General features: G+C 42.5%; 1 protein-coding gene across 9 annotated transcripts in view; it reads right to left on the reverse strand.

Annotated features, from left to right (window-relative positions):
* TBC1D1 (TBC1 domain family member 1) overlaps positions 1 to 12,512 on the reverse strand; it is a 217,791-nt gene that overhangs the window by 27,536 nt on the left and 177,743 nt on the right. For 8 of the 9 annotated variants that reach the window (XM_036852789.1, XM_036852790.1, XM_036852788.1 and 5 more), the window contains 2 exons: positions 9,909 to 10,094; positions 3,437 to 3,598 (listed from right to left, as the gene is read on the reverse strand). In XM_036852789.1, the coding sequence (XP_036708684.1) occupies positions 3,437 to 3,598; positions 9,909 to 10,094 (348 nt within the window). Of the gene's footprint in view, positions 1 to 3,436; positions 3,599 to 9,908; positions 10,095 to 11,473; positions 11,936 to 12,512 lie in introns of those variants that run through there. The other variant, XM_036852796.1, reaches the window with a different exon arrangement.

A 12,512-nucleotide genomic window follows, 5' to 3' on the forward strand; every position in this document is an offset into this window, starting at 1 on the left:
GAGGTGAGTTTGAACGAAGGAGATCAAGGTTTCCTGGACTCCTTCACTTGTGCCAAGACTCAAGAGTGGGAGAAAGAAGAGAGAAGCCAAGTCAGAGGAAGGGAACCAAGAGCGTTTCCGCAGACCTCCCTGGGCACACGGCACGTGCAGGAGGGAGCAGGTGGCAGTCAGGCTGGAAGGGCTTTACTAGAGGCAAAACTGAGGGCAGGAAACCTGCACTTTATTTGGTAGCTGAAGGGAACCACTGAATGTTTTTGAGCTGGGGAAGGAGTAGCCAAATCAAAGCTGAGATTCTGGAATACTGATTGGACGTCTTTCTGCAAGCGTGAGCTGGAGGAAGGGACCAGAGGCTGCACAGGGGACGGTCTGCATGAACATGCCCTGGTGAGCATTCAACATGGACCTACAAACAAGAAAAATGATCTAAGAGCCTCTACCTAATGTTTCAGACGTGATTAACTTAAATTCTCAAAGTAATTTTAAAATGTTGTCTAAAACTAAGAAAAGTCCTCTTAAAGTCAATGATGTTACTCAGGTCAAACCTCATTAGAAAAAGTGACTGTCTTGGATCAAAATTCTTGGGTTCATGATTCCGCTGTTTCAAGGCCCGAACGTGGAAATGGGGGGACAAAGAAAACGGCAGGATAAGACACCAAACCCTCCTCACCTCTGAAGAGTGCTCTTCAGAGAAAAGGGGCCTCGTAATCAGGGATTAATCTTCCTTTCCATCCAGAAAAAAAAACATGAGCACTTTGTACCCTTCCCCGCCACTCGGAGAGCCCACCCAGGAAGGTCGTTTGCCAGTGTCCCCCGGCCGTCTCTGACAGCAGACCCTACTCCGGGAAAGAGCAGCAGCTAACGCTCCCCGCGAGGTGACCCGGCGCCGGCACCACTCTAAACACGTTACGTCATCCCCACAACCTGCGGAGGGAAATGCGACTCCACATGGTGCAGATGGGGAAACAGAGGCCCCTTGCTGAGGAGAGGTGCCCCAGCTAGTTGCTGGCAACCCAGGGAAAGTGACTGCCGTTTTCTCTCAAAGTTCTCACTGTCACACAAGCTGCTACTCAGATGGGTACTGGGGAAAATATCTTATGTTCCTACCTGGCAATTAATAATAAAATCATCATTTGTGGATTTGAACCAGAAAGTCAATTTCATTTATTACAGATTCACAGGAGCTGTTTAGAAAGCATCACTCAGCCATCTCTTGGAAATACTTACAGTATAGTCAGTAATTTGGTTTTACACTATGGGGGAAACACAGGGCCACACTTAACTGTGACCACATCCTACACCTTCTCTGAATGTTTAACTCGGAGTCAACTGGATGACCCCGTGTAGTGGGTTGAGTGGTGACCTCCAAAAAGGTATGTCCACGTCCTGATCGCCTGAAGCTGTGACTGTTACCTTATTTGGGAAAACGGGCTTTGCAGAGATAATTAAGTTAGGTAAAGACCTTGAAATGAGGCCATAACCCAGAATGACAATGTCTTTAGAAAAGAGTCACACAGAGGAGAAGACAAGAAGAGGAGGCGATGTGCCCACAGAGACAGAGGCAGAGACTGAAGTGCCGCAGCCGCGGTCAAGGAGTGCCGACAGCCACCAGAAGCTGGGAGAGGCGGAGGGCGACCCTGTGCACACCCTGACTTCAGACTTCTGGCCTCCAGAACTAAGAAAACTTTCTGTTGTTTTAGCCACCAATTTTGTTATCATTTGTTATGGCAGCAACAGGAAACTAATCCACCCTGATATCTGCCTTTTCATACTGTTCTGTCTCTTTTCTCCCTACTATTCCTGCTCAGAGATGCATCTGGAGGGGTGGGGGGGGGTGTACAGACACATACACACCTCATACTTCACACCGTATTAGAAACAAATGTGGGCTGAAAAACAGTCAGCATGTTAAGTGATTAATAGTGGGGCTTTTCACAAAATATTTTTGTTAAACTGGGAAATTTCCCAAGTTATGAGATGACCAATTTCCCCTTATTACTAAATCATTCCCATTATCTTATCAAACCTTTATTTTTGGGAGGAAAAAAATACTGGCCGTCCCTGGACAGTACCACATATTCTGGTGTTTAAGAGAAAGCTTAGATTTTACGATTTAAAAACAAAGGGTCATGCAAATCGGTGCCAATGTGTTTGCTAAGAATGACCTGGAACAGCCTTCCGCACGCTCGGTTTTGCCTCCAATCCTAACCCCAGAAAGAAACCTGGCAGTGGATTGGGCCTGCAGGCAGGAAGCCACCCTTCCCCCAGATGTAAATACTTTAAAATTTTTACTCACTATATGCTCACTATGTAAACATGAGAAAAACAAACAAACCTTCTGAAAATACAGAAGGTATAAAGAAGAAAGTGAAAAACCATTCATAACTAGAGGGAACATATAATCCACCACCCAAAGCGGGAAGCTTTTGAAAGCGAAGGGGAGGAAGGCTATTAATGACTGGACAGCTTGTAAAGCAGGGCTATGCCGGGTAACCCGGAGGTATGGCCATCCTGTCTACAACTCAGGTATCTGCAAACACGTCAAGGATGTCTTTCTACATATACACGTATGGAGATACACAGCTGTACATGAGGCCACGCTGTCCTTTCTCATTTAACGACTGACCTCAGACACCTTTTACTGCAGTCAATATAAATCTACTGCATTATTTTCAAGGAATATGACATGGGTGTGGTCACGCGGTTGGGGTTTTTCGGGTTCTGCTTTGTTTTTTGGCCATTAAACACTGCCACAATCCGCACTCTTCCCACTGCAGTACATTTTTGACTGATTAATTTCTAGAACGGGTTTCTATACGTGGCAGTGCTGGGTCAAAGGTGAGCAGAGTTTGCTTCTGGCCCAAATTGCCAACTGCTCAGGTAGCCTCTTTGCAATCCCACTCCTAGAAAAGTACGCTTCAGATTATCAAGTTCTACACCTTGATACTGTTAGAGAAATCGTTTAAAGCCAAAGTAAACTCTGAATTATTTAAAATTCCCTAGAATTATTCCTCCTTCTCCCAAGTTGACGCCCTAAAATCCTGCCACCTTGATCGAACTTTAACTTGGGATGTTTATAAATCTCTTTATTTCCATCACTTAGGGGTCTCATTAAGAGGAGAGGCCTTCTTACCCACACAGCATCTTTTATTTCAAGGGCTGCAAAGTAACTGGATAGCTGGAATCCAAACCTGAGCCTACCTGCCTGAAGTCCGGGCCGGACACTATGTTACCTCCCGAGAGCACCCAGACAGAAGGCACACAATTCACTGTCAGTTTACTATTTCACTCAGCATATCATCACATCATTACCCAGTTTGATAAATAAGAGAGAGATGGCCACTGAAATTGGACTTAAAAATTTTTTTTTATTCCATACTTCTCCCCAGTCATCAGTGAGGGGGTGAGGCCGGCTGGACTGATTCCCAGTTAAGCTTACCTTGCCCAACAGCCGAGTGCATTTTTTCCATGTCAAACTTAATTTTTGATCTTCCTGGAGTGGTAAGCATCTTTTCCCACACTGTAGTTACTTCCTTAAGACAAGGAGTGATTTCTTCATAATCGAGCTTTAGGCGCTTGTTCAGCAAATCATTCTCAGAGGCTAGGACAGACAATTTAAGAGCACGTTAGTGAACGCCACGGCGCCGCGTCTCCTATTTCACAGCATGGCTGCCGGCTCGTCACCACTGCTGAGACGTCAAGCAGCTACAAGCCCGCTTAACAGGTCCAAGGTAAAGACACGGCTCCTGCCCTACCACAGCTCCCTTATCTTGGAAGAAGCTAAACACCTAGGAGGCATCCTTGATTCCTCTTAGTCCTTCACCCCCAATGGATTCTGCTGGCTCTACTGCTAAAATACACCCCACACCGATCCAATTCTATCCACCTCCACAGCTGCCCTATTAACCAGAGACATCTCAAGGGCAGGGAACTACGTGTTAGAATTCCCAGCGCCTGGCACGATGAGCTCTCAACAAAACTTCATCTAAACTAGGAGAGGCTCTCCGAGGATAGTTCCTTCTTATTTAGAGCCAAACCTCCTTTAAGTAGCTTCTACCCTTCGTCACATCTCTGCTGCCTGGGGCTGAACAGAATAAATCTACCCTTTTCATGTGGCATCTCCTCAAATATATGAAGATAGCTATTATTTCCTACCAAACTTATTCAGCTTACAGCTGCATTAAGAAGAATTATACCTCAATTACCAAACTGGGGGTGGGGGGTGGATGGTGGGGGGTGGGAGGGGCAGGGGCAGGGGATCTAGGAAGGATTAAAACTGACCTCACTCCCACCGAAAACCACTAAATGCTATTCAGACAAGGTGGTAACGTTGTCAGCCCCCATATCCACTCCACAGCATATCTCCGATCTAGACTGTGAGTTTATTGGGAAAGCAGGTAGGATACATAGCTAAGCATAAGTCAACATACAGGCTTCTGCAGAGCTGATAAACTTGTCTTCTTTATGATAATAATAAACACTTACTGTATGTCTTAAGTACTTTATATTTAATAACATTTAATCTTTTTTCTTCTCTTTTCCTTTCTTTCTTTTCTTTTTTATTGGGGTATAGTCGCTTTACAATGTTGTGTTAGTTTCTGCCGTACAACGAAGTGAATCAGCTACCTGTATACATATATACCCTCCCTCTTAGACCTCCCTCCCACCTCACCCCCCATCCCGCCCACCTAGGTCATCACAGAGCACCGAGCTGAGCTCCCTGTGTTATACAGCAGGTTCCCACTAGCTATTTTACACATGGTAGTGTATATATGTCAATCCTAATCTCCCAATTCGTCCCAACTCCCTCCCCACCACCCCCCCGGTGTCCACGTGTCCGTTTTCTACGTCTGCGTCTCTAGTCCTGCCCTGCAAATAGGTTCATCTGTAGCATTTTTCTAATCTTCAGGACACTGTGAGGCAGGTTTCTCTGGATGAGAAGACTGAGCCCCTCCCCCAAGGCCCAAGCAGGAGGCGGAGTGGGCCTGGGCCCGTTGCCTTTCTCCACCACACTGCAGAACTTGCTGTGATTACTTACACATTTTCTGAGACTGGGCAGGTATCAATTAGGGGCCTTAAATGTTTGATAGAATCCAGTGGAGCTATCTGGACCTAGACTTTTCTTTGTGTGAAAGAGTCTCAATACAAATTTTATCTCTTTAACAGATATAGGGCCATTCAGACTTCTTTTTCTTCTTATTTCACTTTTGATAAATTGCACCTTCCAATAAGTTTGTCCATTTCATCTAAGTTGTTAAGTTTATTGGCGAAGAGTTGTTCTTAGTCCCAGAGACACTAAGTCAGTGCACACCTCGCACAATCTGCTCTCCCCCCATCCCACAAATACACACTCCCCCGCCCCAACTTTTATTCTGGAGGAGACTGAGGCTGAACAGGTCCATTACTTTGTCCAGGGCCGCAGAAGTAGGATGTGCTGGGTGCAGGATTTTTGCACCCTGGATTATTTTTTAAATAGGAATTACAGCTATTTCATTGAGTTGCTCCTGTGAGGATTAAGTGAGATGAAATATACTAACCATCTACAAGATGTCTGCTAATTAGCAAGTGCTCCACAAATTACCAAAAATATAAAAACAAAAAAATCGAAATAATGTTGCTTTACAAACCAAGTGCTGATATAACATGAAATATTTTCTTTCTCCCCATTAGAAATTGAGCGAATGATAATAACTCAAAGAATCTGGCTAATGCTAACCTGACAGTAAGATCTTAGTCATCTTATGCATGCTTTCTGTACTTAACTGACCCAGTTACCGCCTTTAAGAGTGACAAACGTGTCAAAAGATGGTGCTGAAAAGGGCTGCAGAGATCCCTCATCCAGCCTCTCACTTCATGGACACAAAAACTGAAGTTCAAAGTGAGCAAGGGACTTGCCCAAGGTGATTTACTAGCTGTTGGGTGGCCAGGAGACTCTAGGCCTACTGCTGCCTCCTTCTCATCTTCTGTGATTTTTCATCTTCTGTTTATATTCTTTTCCTTCTTACTTTGAAGAACACATTTTCAAGGTCCTGGTAAATAATTCCCTGTGTGTGTGCGGAGTTCAAATTTTTTAAAAATGTCAACCCTCAATTTCTCTCAGCTTCTCATCTACACATAGTAGACGCCATGAGAGCTGAGCTATAAGCTGAGCACATACGGTTCAGGGCCAGCCCTGCCGAACAGCGACTGCAAGCAGTGCAAGGCTCTTGGGGCCAAATGTACATTTCTCTGGCAGTGAGTTCTGCTGTGAGCACGTCCGGATACTACAGAGCCCAGAAAGCAACAAGAGGAACCTACTCTGAAGTCAACAGAACAGAAATATCTGGCCAGAAAATGCAGCTGAAAAGGCTTATTAAGCTATGTATTTTGCTGTTGGCCCAAGCAACAGCCTGCCGTTTCAGTATCCTGACAACACTGCTCCCTAAAACCAGTGGCCTTGGGCTTCCCTGGTGGCGCAGTGGTTGAGAATCTGCCTGCTAATGCAGGGGACACGGGTTCGAGCCCTGGTCTGCGAAGATCCCACATGCCGCGGGGCGACTAGGCCTGTGAGCCACAACTACTGAGCCTGCGCGTCTGGAGCCTGTGCTCCGCAACGGGAGAAGCCGCGATAGTGAGAGGCCCGCGCACCGCGATGAAGAGTGGCCCCCGCTCGCCGCCACTAGAGGAAGCCCTCGCACAGAAACGAAGACCCAACACAGCCATAAATAAATAAATAAATAAATAAATAAAACCAGTGGCCTCCAAAATGCCTTATCAAGCAAGGCAGATGGTACAACCCCACAACAAACATCAAGGCTCTAAGGCAAGAACTTGAGATACAAGACCAAACTTTTTTATTAAATAAGTGTCTGCAAACCCATGTTTAAGAGTTTCTGGGGCTAGGAGAAACCAGGACTAAATGAGATCAAAATGTGATTTTGCAAAAGAGTCATCTAATTGCCATTTAACGTGGATGTGAGCTACAACCTGGACTGCAGACTAATAATGTTCAGGTCTGATTATGTCACCGCACAGGGCGTGCTGTGGCTGCCTGCCCCAGTTCTGCTCTATTAGCGACTGCCTTCACGGACAAAATGCTCTTCCGGCTGCCACCATCTCTTGAAAACTTAGAAAGGCAAGGAAGGCTAAGAGGCTGGGAGTCTCAGTAATTAAATGACGCCCAAACTTGTAGAGATTTTAGAAAAACTGCACTCGATATCTAATTTTTTTTTCTATAACCAACATGTAGTATTTGTTTAACTAGGAAAATATCTTTTAAAAATATCTTCAACGATAATCAATTAAAATTCAAAATTCACTGTGTTATCGTTATGCCGATGTAGTATCTGCAACATTAAGTTATATGACTCAGTCCAATAAGCAATATAGTGCTGACCAAAACCCATGGTTGTGGTGAGTCACCCGCTGTCCTGCATCAGGCTGCTCCACCATCATTTATAACGGGGGAAACGGCCTTGCAGAGGGTGCTGCAGAGGGTGCTGCAGAGGGTGCTGCAGAGGGTGCTGCAGAGGGTGCTGCAGAGGACTGAGGGCCCGGGAGAGAGGCCATGCATTTCAGTCCCAACGCCACTGAAAATTAGCTGTTTAACTTCTGAGGAAATCACAATTCAGCTTCCAATGGTCTACAGTGAAGTGAAACAGATTTAGATGACGTGGTTTGATTCTTTCTTGAACGCAGTGCTCCCGGAATAGTAATAAATATTTGGTCCATATATTCAAATGCCAGAAAAAAGGCTTATCCATAGTAAGAACCTCCTCCTATATGCTCCTCTCATTTCTTTCCCAAAAAGCACGCAATTCAGCCTGAATTCCTGATCAACTGCAAGAGCCACTTCCAGCTGCAATTTAACCTTCCTTTAAAAGTAACTGAAAAAAAAAAAAAAAAAAAAAAGCGATAAAATGACTGCCTCTCTAGTGCACTCCTGGTTGGTTCTTATCTAATCTTGCTTCTGTATTTAATGATTCTGTGCCCCCCATGCCACCCCAACAAAACTAACTAAATGTTTTTAGGCCATTCATGATCAGGCTCTTATTGTTGATTATTTTTCTCAGCAATACAGGTACTGTATGCACTGACGCAATGCTTCCTAAATGATATTTAGCAAGTTTATTATGCTTTCACCACCAAGATAAGCATATGTTGGACTTTACAGAGCTAAGGAGAGGAATAAATTCAAACAGTAAAAATAAGAGACCACACAGGACAGAACCCTGCTGGATGAAACAAGGAAGCAGCAAATGAGGATGCTGGCAACGGCTAGTGAACAAGGGCAAGGTGTTCCAGGTACCTTAGGAAACCCTTCCCTGCCCATTCTAGTCTGCCTGGTCACCATTTACACGGCTTTACAAAAGCTTTGCCACTGTGGCAATCTGATCTTGTCTCATCAGTTACAGTCACGATTCCTCCCAACGGTCCCAAGAAGCCAGCCAGCATCCTTCCCATTTTAGAACTACGCCCTGATTTTCTGTAGCTGCCATCTGCAAGAAGACTGGCCAGGAAAAGCATTAAGGTTTATGACCTACATGATGAATATAAGTGCCTTTTTACTTTTCAACAAAAATCCCCACCAACATACACATGATTATAAGCACTGTGCTCCAAAGCTGTCATTTAGTCGATGGAACACTCAGCGATGCCATCACTATTAAATCTCTTCTAGACATCTGCCTTTAGAATTACCTTCAAGAACATACAAGAAAATGGTAGAAAAATAGACTTGGAAGAAAACTTAGCATTCACTGCTCTAAACTCCCCTCACCATGGCATCCCTTTCCATAGCAGCCTCATGGGATAAGCTGTCTCTCTCAGCTTCAATACTGGGCACTGGAGAGCCCACTACACCCATAAGTAGACAATTCCAAGTGCTCAACTGCTCTCTTATCAAAAGGTCTTATTACTTTGTACTTGACTCTTGTTTTTGGTCAAAGATGACATACGTATATGGACAATGAACCTTATTCACCAGATTTGGTGTCTTAACTTTCAGCTCTATACAAACATCACAATAAAAGATGAAGATCTGCAATCAAGGAGGAAGTTAATTCCAAAATTGCTCTGGACAGGGCCAGCATGTACTACTTGTACAGCCTCCCTTTTAAAGTGTATGTCCAGATTTCCCAACCAAAATCCTCCTTTTTTTATATCCAGGCAGCTTTCTGCACTCCAAGACCCGTGCTCTTTGCAGTATACCACCCAGGGTACATAAAACTCAGCTCCTTAGCTACTTTGCAAATAATATTTATTGGTTCAAATGACTATGGAAACAGGAAATGAACAGAATCTAAACTTTCAAAGTTCATGGCTTATTTTGACACTAACATAACCCTGGGCTTCTCTGAGCATTAGTTTCCTCTTCAGGCTATACCTGCCTTCTAGAGCTGTCACCAGGATTAAATGAGTCTGTCCTTATAAAACCTTGATATCAGTACAGGTAGAGATCAGCTAACTTGAAGTCTAGTTCTCTATTTTTCAGGTTACCTGCCACTCACTAAAAATGCACATAGAGTGAGGTTATGAACTTTAATGATTTAGGTAGGATCAGTTCATACCTAGTACCAGGCAAAGACTACGGTTGAGGACAAAGCAGGGGGAGAGAGAGAAAGAGGAAAACAAAAAACGCTTTTCAGAGAGTTAAAGCTTACATTTGAAGGATGTCTCTCAGAAGATTTAATTTAATACAATTGGCGAGATTATCATTAAATCTCCAGAAAGTGAAAAGTACTAACTTTGCTTTGGAAAAGTAACAGGTATTTAATATGCATGTGTGTATGTATGTATGTTAGAGTACATTGCCTTTTTCTTTTTTTTTTTTTTTAAAGAATAACACGCTTATGTCTGATATGCTTCACTTCAGAGTCAGGACAAATTAAATCATCATCAGGCCTGTTAAATATAAAAAATGGCAAACCAACCTTGCAGCTTCTGATTTTCCTTCTCCATCCTGAGAAGCAGTATCTGTTGTAGAATGGCCTTTTGCCACAGCTCTCGAAGTTCACGAGATGTCCTTTTCTTTTCCTCTGGGACAGGGCCAAAGGGTCCATCTTCACAAACTGGTTCTAGAGGAGATCGTGGGGGAAGCTCTCCCAGCTCTGAATAATCTGGGGAGGAAAAAGGACATTTCAGAATGGTCATTTTTCTTTTTTTTCCTTTTCTTCCTCTTTATTTTGTTTTCTTTTTGTAAGTGAAGTACAGTTGCTGTACAATATTAAATAAGTTATAGGTGTATAATATAGTGATTCACAATTTTTATAATTTTTTTTAATTAATTTTTTTATTGGAGTATAGTTGCTTTACGGTGTTGTGTTAGTTTCTGCTCTACAGCAAAGTGAATCAGTTATACGTATATATATCCCCTCTTTTTTAGATTTCCTTCCCATTTAGGTCACCACAGAGCACTGAGTAGAGTTCCCTGTGCTGTACAGTAGGTTCTCATTAGTTATCTATTTTATACATATTAGTGTATATATGTCAATCCCAATCTCCCAATTCATCCCACTCTTCCTCCTCCCCTTGGTAACCATAAGTTTGTTTTCTAATCTGTGTGATTCACAATTTTTAAAGCTTATACTCCATTTATAGTTAATATAAAATATCGGCTATATTCCCTGTGTTGTATAATATATCCTTGTAGCTTATTTTATACATAATAGTTTGTAGCCCTTATTCCTCTTCCCCCTCATTCCCCCTCCCCGCTGATAACCACTAGTTTGTTCTCTGTGTGTCTGCTTCATTTTTGTTATATTCACTTGTATGTTGTATTTTCTGGATTCTACATAAGTGAGATCATACAGTATTTGTCTTTCTCTGTCTGACTTATTTCACTTAGCATAACGCCCTCCAAGTCCATCCGTGTTGCTGCAAATGGCAAAAATTCATTCTTTTTTATGACTGAATAGTATTCCATTGTACGCATATATACCACATCCAGAGTGGTCATTCTTCAATAAAAATTTATATTTAAACATAGTGCCTGATCAGAAAATTCTGCTCATTCAGATATTATACAATGATATCACCAAATTTAAAAATCAAGTTTTAATATGCATTGAAAAACTACACCTGAGCCACAAACATCAAACAAATTATACATCAAATAGTAAGCAAAAGTCGCATCAGCTGAGGAAATGTTCAAAGATATCCACTTTGTAAAGTATAATACTTTATCCTCTTCTGACTTAACGAGTGTATTATTGATAACAACAGCAAACATTCATACAGTGCTTTATACCAGACTGTTCTGAGGGTTTTATATATAATAGTTTATTTAACACTCAACCACCCTAACATGTAGGTACGGTTAACTATTCAGTTTTAAAGAGAAGCAAACTAAAGCACAGGAGTTTACGTGCCTTGAATGCCACAAAGCTGGAAAATCGTAGAGCCAGGGTTGGAACCCAAGCAGTCTGGCTTTTATGTACATTCTTAACCACTGTGTTGTATATAAGGCTAGGTGTTTTTTAAAAAGATTAAAACTTACTTAACAGCCAAGAGTAACAGTGACCATTAATAAATCCTCTACCAAGTGCTGGGCACCACGCCAGGTGTTTTATATGGACAGACTCATTTCATCCTGATGCCAACTCCAGAAGGCAAGTATTAGCCTGAAGAGAAAACTATGGTTCAGAGAAGCCAAGTAATTTGCCCAGGGTGAGACAATGAATAAGTTCATGCTTTCTGTAGATACCCCTCCAATTTAGATATGCCTACAATTCAAATGTCTCCTATGCCATCAATTTTCAAATTTCTATTTCTTAGTTGAAATCTCTTTACAGTTCAGGAATTTGTGCCTTTCCCAACTGCAGGCACTCTGCTGCTGGTACAGTGTTGTTGTATCTCACTAATACCTTACGGACACGCACAGAGACCATCCCACTGGTTCACTATGAAACTAGCGAAGTTCCCCTACAAGTGGACCTCATCTGACACAGTGCATTCTTAACACATGCCGTGAAAAGCCCCGCGCAGGCAACCTGAGTCTCACAACCCCCCTGTAAGACAATACACTACCTCTTCCATTCAACAGCTCCAACACAATTCCATGTTATGACTAATTTATAGAACAGTCATCACCATTGCTCTTTATCTAAAGCTGGGTTTGTTTTCCTGCTATGAAATCAAGTACAAGCTACAAAGTGTTTAATTTCCTAATGTAACTTGTCCATCTTAACTCCTCTTGAAAGTACAGGATTTTTAAACAAATGATAAGACATTAAGAATGCCTTATAATCTCTGTAAGCATTTAAATGCTTATCATCACATTTTTATTTATGTTTATTTCATTATGACCCTGTTAAACACATGAATTAAAATTCTACTTCTTTTGGAGGTAAGAAACAGACCGTTTATGCTCGTTACAGGAGGATGCTCACGTGTAATAGTCAATATAAAAGCAAGAATTAAAATTGTCTATATTGTATGATCTCAATTTTATAAGTATTAGGAGAGGCAGTACAGTTCCGTGATTAATAGGTCAGGCTCTGGAGCCTGGCTGCCTGGTTTTTAATCGAGACTCTGCA

The sequence above is a fragment of the Balaenoptera musculus genome, chromosome 5 (assembly GCF_009873245.2).
Source record: "Balaenoptera musculus isolate JJ_BM4_2016_0621 chromosome 5, mBalMus1.pri.v3, whole genome shotgun sequence".
Taxonomy (NCBI): domain Eukaryota; kingdom Metazoa; phylum Chordata; class Mammalia; order Artiodactyla; family Balaenopteridae; genus Balaenoptera; species Balaenoptera musculus.